At 50.1% G+C, this 11,137-nt stretch overlaps 1 protein-coding gene across 2 annotated transcripts in view; it reads right to left on the reverse strand.

Moving 5' to 3' along the window:
* Positions 1–11,137, reverse strand: part of Tead2 (TEA domain transcription factor 2) — an 18,467-nt gene that overhangs the window by 3,931 nt on the left and 3,399 nt on the right. For both annotated transcript variants that reach the window (XM_050121457.1, XM_050121458.1), the window contains exons 4-9: positions 10,495–10,557; positions 9,031–9,138; positions 8,885–8,943; positions 5,594–5,658; positions 3,744–3,886; positions 1,329–1,502 (exon numbers count right to left, since the gene is read on the reverse strand). In XM_050121457.1, coding sequence (XP_049977414.1) covers positions 1,329–1,502; positions 3,744–3,886; positions 5,594–5,658; positions 8,885–8,943; positions 9,031–9,138; positions 10,495–10,557 — 612 coding nt within the window. The remainder of the gene's footprint in view (positions 1–1,328; positions 1,503–3,743; positions 3,887–5,593; positions 5,659–8,884; positions 8,944–9,030; positions 9,139–10,494; positions 10,558–11,137) is intronic.

Here is an 11,137-nt window from a genome sequence, read left to right on the forward strand (position 1 = left end):
GATTTTCGAGACAGGGTTTCTCTGTAGCTTTTTGGTTCCTGTCCTGGAACTAGCTCTTGTAGACCAGGCTGACCTCGAACTCACAAAGATCCGCCTGCCTCTGCCTCCCGAGTGCTGGGATTAAAGGCGTGCGCCACCACCGCCCGGCCATACTTATTTTTTTTAATATTTATTTACTTATTATATATACGATATTCTGTCTGTGTGTATGTCTGCAGGCCAGAAGAGGGCACCAGACCTCATTCCAGATGGTTGTGAGCCACCATGTGGTTGCCGGGAATTGAACTCAGGACCTTTGGAAGAACAGGCAATGCTCTTAACCACTGAGCCATCTCTCCAGCCCCCTTTACTTATTTTTTGTTTGGTTTGGTTTGAGCTAAAGTCCCCCTAAATAGTTCAGGCTGTCCTTGAACTCTGTATTCTCCTGCCTCAGAGTCTTGAGCACTGGAATGACAGGCATATACCATAATACAAGGCTCAAAAGCTCTACAGCCAGATACCCAGGGAAACCAAACTGACTGAAACCACCTATAGACTTCCTTTCAGGACCAGACACCCTCATCAGTGCCAGTCATGCAACCGGACACACACCAGACAGCTGGTTACGGACAGTCCTCCATGTCCCCACGGTCTGCTCCACTCAGCGCCATCATAGAGCAGGCCTTAGGAAGCACTGCATTCGACCGACATACTCCCCCAGATAGTGCTTTATTATAGAATATTAGTTTAAGGTGTGCCGCATTCGTTTATGCTGTGGAATAGTTGTATAATGATGCAAAGATGTGCTGCAGTTCTTTATGTTGCATTTGTTTAAGTCTGTGCAGCTGTTACTTTGCCTGTCTAAAACACCTGATTGGTCTAATAAAGAGCTGAACGGCCAATAGCAAGGCAGGAGCAAGGATAGGTGGGGCTGGCAGGCAGAGAATAAATAAGAGAAGAACTCTGAGAGAAGAGGGTCAAGGAACACTAAAAGGAAGCGAGGAGGACATCGGAGTCAGCTACCCAGCCCCCCAGCCAGTCGCAGAGTCAGAGTGAAAGTCAGATATACAGAAGTAAGAGAAGGAAAAGCCAGAGGCGTAAGGTTGATGGGATCATTTAAGTTAGAAAAGCTGGCTAAAAATAAACCAAGCTAGGGTGAGGCATTCATAAATAATACTCCGTGTGTGATTTATTGGGAGCTGGGTAGCAGGCCCCTCAAAGAGCAAAGAATAAAGAGTAAAACAAAACCCAACAGTTACAGTGTTTGTTTTGACTCTGAAGGGTGGCCCAGGCAGACCTAAGACCCTCCTTGTGCCCGACTGATAGAGCCATGACTTAGGAGCACTCACCCAGAACTTGACCAGGAAGAAGGCATGGGGTGGCCCTCGGTCATACAGCTCCCGGAGGCCACCCTTTTTCTCGGGGAACTTGTCATAGATCTGTCGCACGTCCACACTCTCCAGGGGCGGTGCTCCAGGACTGGGGCACTGCTGACTGATGTGGACAAACAGATGCCTCTGGAACTGCGACACAGGGTAAGGGGACATGAGCTAGACCCACATGCAGCCCGGTGGCCCCAGCAGTCTGTCCCAATCTGCTCACACCTCGTCCTCTCCCATTCTTCGGCCTAACCGCTTCGACATTTTCCATCCCTCACACAGCTCCAGAGCTGACTCAGTTCCCAGAACCCAGCACCTGCCCTCCTCTCTCCCACCATAGTTTGTCATTAATTTCCTTGAAAATTCCATTTCTGCTCCTGAAATTTACAATGCGGCACCCAGCAAACTCCTCTGTAACCCTCAAAGCCCAGCTCACACGTGTCCTTTACAGGGAAGACTTCACTAGCCCCCCCCCCACACACACACACACAGGGAGATCACCCTCTATACACACAAGAACTAGACATGTTGTAGAATATTAGATAAAGATGTGTTACATTTGTCCATGCTATGGAATATTTGTTTAAAGATGCAAAGATGTGCTGCGTTCTTTTACATTGCATTTGTTTTAACTCTGTGACCCTGTGTTACTTTGCCGTCTAAAACACTTGATTGGTCTAAGAAAGAGCTGAACGGCCTATTAGCTAGGCAGGAGAGAGGATGGGCGGGGCTCGTAGGCAGGAGAGAGGATGGGCGGGGCTCGTAGGCAGAGACCTGGGAGGAGAAGATCAAGGACCAAGAGCAGTAAGAGGAGGCACTGGGGCCGCCATCCAGCCATGGAGTAGGAAGTAAAGGGGGGCACAGAGAAAGGTAAAAGCCAAGAGGCAAGAGGCAGATGAGATGAGATAATTTAAGAAAAGCTGGCTAGAAACAAGCCAAGCTGAGGCTAGGCATTCCTAAGAAAGAATAAGTCTCCGTGTTTTTACTTGAGAGCTGGGTGGCCCCAAAAAGTAAGAAAGTCAACAACACTAGATAGGCTGGTTGTATAGTCCTGGGGCTAAAAGACCATCAAGTCCCTGAGCTTGCTGGCTGGATGGCGGCCCCCGTGTCCTCCTCTTACTTTCTTGGTCCTTGATCTTCTCCTACCAGATCTCTCTTACTTATTCACTCCGCCTGGCATCCCTGCAGCTCTCCTGCCTAGCTATTAGTCATTCAGCTTCTTGTCAGACCAATCAGATATTTTAGACAGAATTCAGTCTACCATAGAGAAGGGAAGCATAAAATCAACCTACAGATAATAGAAATGTCGGGAATAATTTATGTTATGAAAAATATCCTGGCAAGTATAGAAAGACTCAGAAGTGATAGTGTGTGGCCCAGGTATGTATAAGCCTGTTGAGACTGCAAGCGTGCAATATCACACCCAGTATACACAGCCCTGGGGCTGGAAGCCAGAGCTTCACACAGGCTTCCACTCTCCCGAGTTAAATCCCAGGCTTCAGGCTGACTTCTGAGCCCAAAGCAATGCTCCTCCAGGCTCCGGGGCTCTGGGAGCACAGACTTCCCAGCAGCATCGCCCTGTTTAGAAACCTTGACAGCCTGGTGGATGGCATTAGTGTGGCTGCAGACACTGCATGCAGTGAACATGCATCTCCCAGGCCTCTGCACTTGGACATGAGTGCATGACTAAAGTCTGGCCAATGGCATGTGAACAACAGGCCCATAAAATCTCTCTCTCCCTCCGCTGCCTGGCTGGATTCCGAGAGCCCAGATTCTGTACAGCTAGAAATGGCAAGGCCCAGGTCCTACATCGCTGGGGTAGCACTTCTGCTCAGCCCACTGCTGGGAACACACATGAAAAGCTAGAGCTGTGATGCACACTCGCCATAGCAGCCCTCAGGGAGCTGAGCTGGAAAGAAACAGGAAGTTCAAGGCCTGAGCTACAGAGTGAGACCCACCTTAACAACAAAGAAACCAGAGAAGCAGAACTATGGCTCCTTCCAGGCCCTTAATGTGCTATTGCAAAGTTGGTCCAATGGCAAGAATTTGCTATTAGGTGAATGACTGAATACCCTGTGTTTGATTCCCCAGAACACCATCATAACAGGCTCGGCAACACGGGCCTGCAATTTCAGTTCCGTTGAGCAGACTAGTTTATTTATCCCTGGCTCACTGCTTAGCCAGCCTGGGCTACTGGGTAAACTCAAGCCCAATCTCAAAACACAAGGTAGACACACCTCAGGCTGGCGACTGGGGACAGACGCACTCGCACATGCACGCACGCACGCACGCACCGACACACCAACAACGACAACTAGCTGCTGTCTTCTGTCCCGCCCTTTTCCAATCCAGCATCACCCAGCAACTGCCGCAGGTTTCACTCACCGAGTCAACTGCGCCTGGTGGTTCCACAAAGGCTGAGAACTCCACCAGCTGCAGGCGGGCAGTGCCCAGGGCCCGAGCCTGCCAGGCTGGGGGAGATGGAGCAGGCGGGGGCAGGGGTGAGAGGGCTGAGGGTGGCTCATACCCTTAAAAGAGAAGAAAGAATTGCTCACAACAAAGGACTGTGCCCTCTTGGCCACCTCCACTTAGAGCTATGGACAGGGATGGAGAGGTGGACCCTTTCCCCAGCACGACCTTGGAATAACACACAGCATCCTAGGGCTTCGGAAGTGAAGGCAGAAGCATGAGTTCAAAGTCATACTCAGCTACAAAGAAAATTCCACCCTGGGATACAGGAGGCTGCCTCAAAAAAGGATAAAGTGAAGGCACCGGATAGATGGCTCATATAGTCCTTGCCACTGTGTCAGAGGAAATCTACCAAATAATAATTCAAGAGATAAAATTTAAGAAAGCTTTTGGACCTGACCAAGTCTGGCTTGCAAGGGACATGGCAGAGAAGCAGCAGCCACGTCGGCAGGATGGGGCAGAGGCAACTCCAGAGGCACCTGGCCTGAATGCCTGAGCTGGTAAGCCCACTTCCGGACCTTGCATCAACTGGAATCAGTAAGCCTTTACTTTTTCTTGTTTTAATTTGGATAGTTTGCTAGGTTGTAGAGTGTTTAACTAGGCAAAAATGTATTAATTTGTTTATGCTGCATTTGTTTAACTATTTAAAGATGTATTGCATTTGGTTTAATTAAATAAAATTAACCTCGGCACAGAGAGGCGGGGCTAGCAGCCAGTTGGCAGGAAGTAGCAGGAAGGAGCTGAGCATGGGTTTTTTTAGTTGGGGTGGTGCGGGAAGAGTGGTTTCATGGGACGCCAACTGAGAAAGTCAGCTGCGACTCTAACTTTCTGAGCTTGCAGATTTTTACCCTCGCCTTTGAATCTTGAATTTTATAAGAATGTAGAGATTTAGTTCAGGCTACCGTTAGCAGCAGCAGAGCCATTAGTGGCGGGGCAGTTAGCAGTGTAAAGCACAGCGCCTTGTTCAGAAAGCAGCACTGCCGCTTGGAGCCTGTGGCATTTAACTGTGTGGTGGCCTGCGTGAGCTGTAACCCACCGTGCTGTGTGGTAGGTTTAGGAGGTATGGCCTTGCCACTGGGAGGGGGCCTGGCACTTTCAAAGCCATATACCATTCCTAGTTTGTGCTTCTTTAAGTGTGTGGTTTAAGATGTGAACCCACAGGCTGGGCGTGCAGTGGCACGTGCCTTTAGTCACTGCAATGGGAGTGTTATAGGCCAGCCCGGTCTACAGAGTGAGTGCTAGAACAGAAAAGCCCTGCCTCAAAAGAATAAATAAATAGAGCTGGGAGCCTTCAGCTTCTTCTTCCTGCCACCACGCTTCCTCTCGGCCATCACAGATGGCCCAAAATGAAATCTTTGGGATACAATGATCTTGGCCGTGGTGTTAGCATGTCACCGCAGCAGAAAGAGACAAACTGAGGGGGTAAGAACTCTTTCACCAATCCCCGTGGCCCTTCTGTGGTCAAACTGATGTAGAATTCTGGGCTAGTGGCAGAGCTACATGGAGAAGAAGCTGCCACCGAGGAAGAGATGGAAGCAGTCCCTAATGTTCACGCTGGGCTGCTAGATCAGCCATGCCGGAAGCCGCCATTCTGGCCTTGGATTTCTTTCCTCCTCCTCCTCCTCCTCCTCCTCCTCCTCCTCCTCCTCTTGTTTCAGCAAATTTAAGTTTAAACCACTAGGTTGTACACAGTTGAGAAAAAAGTGAAGGAATTGCTGTTGGGATCAGGAACACGGAGCAGGGGGGGCAGGGGAGCAGGCTCTCACCTGGTAGGTCAGTGGATGGGGGAGTCAGTGACACAGAGAACGGTGTCTGGGAGAAAGGCTTCACGCTGCAGGACAAAGGAAACCTGTGAGTGCTGTCTGATCATGAAAGGCTAGGCTCCGGGACCAGAACGTTCCACGAATGACGGTGCAGTGGGTGCGATGACTGCTCCTCGTGTTTTTCACATGTGACTGAGGTCAGTGTCAACTGACCCCCCCAAAGCCACACAGCCAGGGCGCCATCAAGCCTGGACTCCAACTCCAGTCATTCCCAACCACGAGGGATAGAACTGAACCTAGTGATTCAAGTATGCTATGCATGTGCTCCACAGAGTAACAGCCCCCTCTCTGGGGATCCTAGGCAGGAGCTCTATCACTGTGCCACACCCCAGCCCTCACTGGGGTACTCTAGAGAGAGGCTCTACTGTTGAGCTGCACCCCAGTTCCTGGGTTTTGCTGCAGGGTCTTGCTGTGTAGCCTAGGCTTGCCTGGAACTCGAGATCCTTCTGCCTCAACCTCTGGCATGCTGGGATAACGGGAAAGAGCCACTACACCTGTTCCACACGATGGAAATGTCCCACCTCTGTGCTGTCCCAAGGAGGTGGATTGCCACTTAGCGCCAGTCAAGCCTGAAGAATGGAACTTTTCGTGTAAATTTGATTCTTCTGCTTTTGAAACAGACTCATTTTGCAGGCTGTCCTAGAACTCAGAGACCCCCCTCCCTGTCTCCAGGGCATGGAACGCATGTGCAACCATGCCCAGCTGTAAACTTAGTCAATTCTAGTTTAACTGGCGACTCATAAATAATCACTGTAGATTCACACTCCAGAGGTCAGAGAGGTCAAGGGTCAACAGACCAAGAAGAATAAGACAAACCCAGGGACCTTCCATTGGAATCCCAGGGCCTCTTCTTCCCAGCTCCCAAATAAGTCCTTCAATGGATTTCCCACAATGCCATGGTCTCCTGTCACCTGGCCATCACTCACATGTCAGCTCTTCAGGAAGACCCCCCCTAGCCTTCTAAAGCAGATGGTGGCACAGTCAACATCACAGAAATTAGGGGCAGAGGCAGGAGCATCTAGACTGGGACTACAGAGCTGAGATCCTGTACTAAATAAATAAAAAAAGCAGACCTGATGGAGGAAGGTCATTGGTTAATTATAATAAAGAAACTTCTGTTTACTCCTCCCACCTATGCTTTAACCTATGAGGGCCAAGCATTTTCTTTATTATAATTAACTAATGACCTTCCTCCATCAGCAGACCCTTGAGGCTAGAGATGGACCCCAGTGGTAGAACACTTGACTAGCAAGTACAGAGCCCTGGAACCCAATTCTATAGATCTATGTGTATGTATACATATGTATATATACACATATGTTACATGCATATATGTGTGCATAGATACATGCATATATACACATGTTACACACATATATATTCCCCCTCTTTCTTTCTTTACACATTCCAGGTCCAGGAATTTACAGCTTCCTACTTTATTCCTCAAAAAGCGCACGCCCAGACACTATGTAGGTATTTAATATCAAACGGTGTCCCCTGTCATTGCAGAGGCTTGCCTCAGTTTCCTGCCTGTGAGCCTTACAAGGGTTGTTTATCTCTGTAAGCCTTACACGTGTTGTTTATCTGCCTAGAATATTCCCACCCCCACCTTTCGCCTGGCTAAACCCTACTAACCTCAGAGAAAACCCCAGAACTTTCTCCCTCACCAGAAAACCCCTGGTGGTTCCTCACAACGCTGCACACTTCCACTGTGTATGCCTGAAACCGAGGGCCTAATTAGCACTGGTCTCCCCCAGCGCCCAGCCACCCTGCTCTGCAGCGCACCTGCAGTCCCCACAGCCCCTAGGGACCCAGTGGCTGGACCCCACAACCTGTCATCTTACTCTCTGATAATACAAACCTGGTGGCTGGACCCCACAACCTGTCATTTTTTATTCTCTGATAATACAAAACTCCTATGTTGCCCTCACACAGCCAGGCTGCACCACCAGCATCCAGCCAGGCTACGGTGGTTCTAGGGCTCCTTTTTCTTTTTTTGGTTTTTCGAGACAAGGTAGCTATCAAGCCTATCCTGAACTAGCTCTTATAGTCCAGGCTGGCCTTAAACTCAGAGATCTACCTGCCTCTGCCTCTGCCTCCTGAGTGCTAAGATTAAAGGTGTGCACCACCACTGCCCAGCTGGGCTCCTTTTTCTTTTTCTTTTTTTTTTTAAATTTTCTAAGACACATTTTTTTTATTTATTTATTAAAGATTTCTGTCTCTTCCCCACCGCCGCCTCCCCTTTCCTTCCCCCTCCCCCAATCAAGTCCCCGTTCCTCGTCAGCCCAAAGAGCAATCAGGGTTCCCTGCCCTGTGGGAAGTCCAAGGACCACCCTCCTCCACCCAGGTCTAGTAAGGTGAGCATCCAAACTGCCTAGGCTCCCACAAAGCCAATACGTGCAGTAGGATCAAATGGGCTCCTTTTTCTACAACACATCTGGTTATCCTCAGTGCCCAGGGAGTCTCCAGATACCTGAGACTCGTGTTCTCCCCACAATGAAAGAATACAGTAGCCCCTTCCCCACCACCTTAGGGGTCTGGAAGCGAGCCTTCACAAGCATTTTAGCGGCCCCTCCCAGAAGTATCTTGGTCTATAACTGCCCTCCCATGATCCTCTGAGACCCACTCATCCTTCCCAGAAGCCTCTAGGTTTATTATTGTCTTCCCACAAGCGTTTTGGGAACCCTTCATCTGTCCTTGAGCCTTGGGCCTTAAGTTTCCCTTCTCATAATACTTAGCAGTCCTCTCTTCAAGGAACCTTAGGACTTCCTCCCCCAAAGCTTCTGGGCCTTCTTCTCCCTTCCAGGACCACCTGTATCCATAACTGACTTCCCCAAGACTTTATGGCTTCCTTTGTCCTCTGGGTCTACAATTGCCTTCCCATGATCCTTTGGGTCCCCTACATTCCTCCAAGGTGATCCTTTGGGACCCATTCAACCCTTCCCAGGGGAACTTCAGCAAACAACTGCCTTTCCCTGACGCTTTAGAATTCCCATGGCCTTACATCTGCCTTGCCATGAGCCTCTAGGACTGATGTTCTCACTTAGGAGCCGTTTTCTCCATGCACCCCTTTTCAGAGAGGCCCTACGCATAGAAGGGGGCACCCCCAGCAAGACCCTAGCCAGCAAAGTGCAGGGCTAGACTTCAAAGTCATCAGGCATGGCTCCAGAATCTATGTCCAAAATGGATGTAGGTGGGAGGGAAGGGGAAGTGCAGAGGACACAAAGTACTCACTCTGGAACATTCCACGGTGGCCCAGAGTTCCCGGACCAGAACTGGAAAAGCTCAGTGGTCTAGGAGGAGACACAGATAATGGTCAGATATCCCCTGCTGGCCATTCTAGCCCCATCCTTCCATCCACAGTTCCCAACCCAGGCCACCTGAGGGCCAGAAGGACCCAGCTTGGCCTGGAGGGACGGTGCAGAGATGAGCTGTGCCGAAGACATGGTAGCCATCGTCTGGAAGGCCTTGTCCTTGGAGACTTGGTCCTGAGGAAAGGTTGAGGCCCAAGTTAGCGGGAGTTCTAGTCAGGACAGCCAGTGTGGAATACTGTCAGGCTGTGCTAGGAGACGAAGGCATGGAGCTGCGACACAGGGTCCCCACCTACATTTTCTGCCCCTGCTGGCCTCCTCAGGAAGGGCAGTGTGGGAGGTACAGAGGTGTGAAGAGGGGCAAGGGGACTTACCACACTCAGAATCTGACCCAGGGTGGGGGCAGGGGTGCCAAGGGAACTGCAGGCTGCACCGGAACACGCCCTGAGTCAGCCTGACAGAGGCGAATGGGGACTGTGCACGGAGGATTGCCTTACCTCAGAGGGAGAAAGGTTCACAAGCCCAGGATAAGATACTAACGGGTTTTCTAAGTCAAGAAAGGGCTAGACATAGTGTTTCCGTATGCCCAGGCTACAGGAAATGAGACTTCCAAAATCCCCTGGGAACAGGAAGGGGCTGTTTCATATTCCAGACAGAACACAGAGGGGACCAAGAAAGTACAGAAAGATCGGAACCTCAGGGATGCAGACCTACAGAAAAGGAAGGGAGCACTTCCAAGTAAAAGAACAGGAAGTAAGTCGGCAGTGGTGGTGTACACCCCAAATCCCAGCACTCAGGAGGCAGAGGCAGGAGGAGCTATGAGTTTGGGGCTAGTCTTGTCTATAGAGCGAGTTCCAGGACAGCCAGGACAGCTAAAGCTACACAGAGACACTCTCTCAAAAGCAAACAAAACAAAACAGGAAATAATCTAGGCTAAAAGAAAAGAAATTGTATAAAAAGCAACAGGGATGAGGATTCAGGCTGGAGGGCACAGGGCGCTCACAGCAGCGTGGACAGAGTAGATAGTATAATCCCTCACAGAAAACACACATGCAGGCTAAGGGAGGCAAGGATGGACCAGAGAAACAAAAAGGAAAAGAAATGAGACCAGCAGGGGCGGAGGGAGGAAGAGGCTCTCAGCAGAGACCAGCAGGATCAGAGGGAGGAAGGGGCTCTCGCAGACAGAGACATCCTATCAGATACAGGAGTCATACAAACCTCTGCTTGATAAGCAGGCCTGTACCTGCAGGCCAGGCCACTCCCTCGGGGTCTCTGGTGCCAGTGGAGTTCTCTATCTCCCCATTCCCTCCATGTGGTGTGTGCCTGTCTGTCTGTTTCTCTGTCTCTGGATCTCTATCTACTCCCACACCATGTGTATGTACCCATCCCATCTCTCTGGGTCTCCCAATGTGTCTCTGAATCTCTGTCCTCTTCTCAAATGGAATCTCTGAATCTGTACCTCCCCTTCGCCTGCTCTCCCTCCCCGCTTCCTCCGTCTCCCTGCCCAGCCTCTCTACCTTCCTTTATCCTTACCTTCAGCTTGGACTGAATTTCTCTTGATTTCCTTCTAGCCAAAACCTGGATGTGACTCGAGACCTGGAGGGATGAGAAGTAGGTTTGAGCACAGGCCACACCCCTCGTCCCTGTAGCTGTCCATGCTGTTCCTCCACAGGTGAGCACAGCCATCTACAGCCTCCACGGCTGATCCTCCAGGCCCCTCTTGTCCTTCCTTCTTGGCTTTCAGTCCCTCTCTCTGAGCCCCTTTGTAATAACCCTCTACAGAAATCAGCTCTGACAAGATGGTTTAGCAGGGAAAGGCACGTGGCACCAAACCTAATGCCTGAAGCTCCGCCCCTGAGGCCTGCATGAGAAGAAGAGAACCAACTCCTGAATGTTGTCTTCTGATTTCTACATGCATACCATGGCACATGGTTACACACAGACACACACACTAAAAAAAGTGTACTTAAGGGGGCTGGAGAGATGGCTCAGAGGTTAAGAGCACTGACTGCTCTTCCAGAGGTCCTGAGTTCAATTCCCAGCAACCACATGGTGGCTCACGACCATCTGTAATGAGATCTGGTGCCCTCTTCTGGCCTGCAGGAATATATGCAGGCAGAATACTGTTACACATAATAAATACATCTTTTTAAAAACATTTCATATTACATTTTTT

The sequence above is a fragment of the Alexandromys fortis genome, unplaced genomic scaffold, assembly GCF_014885135.2.
Source record: "Alexandromys fortis isolate MF-2015 unplaced genomic scaffold, M_Fortis_MF-2015_v1.1 scaffold_161, whole genome shotgun sequence".
In the NCBI taxonomy this organism is placed as follows: domain Eukaryota; kingdom Metazoa; phylum Chordata; class Mammalia; order Rodentia; family Cricetidae; genus Alexandromys; species Alexandromys fortis.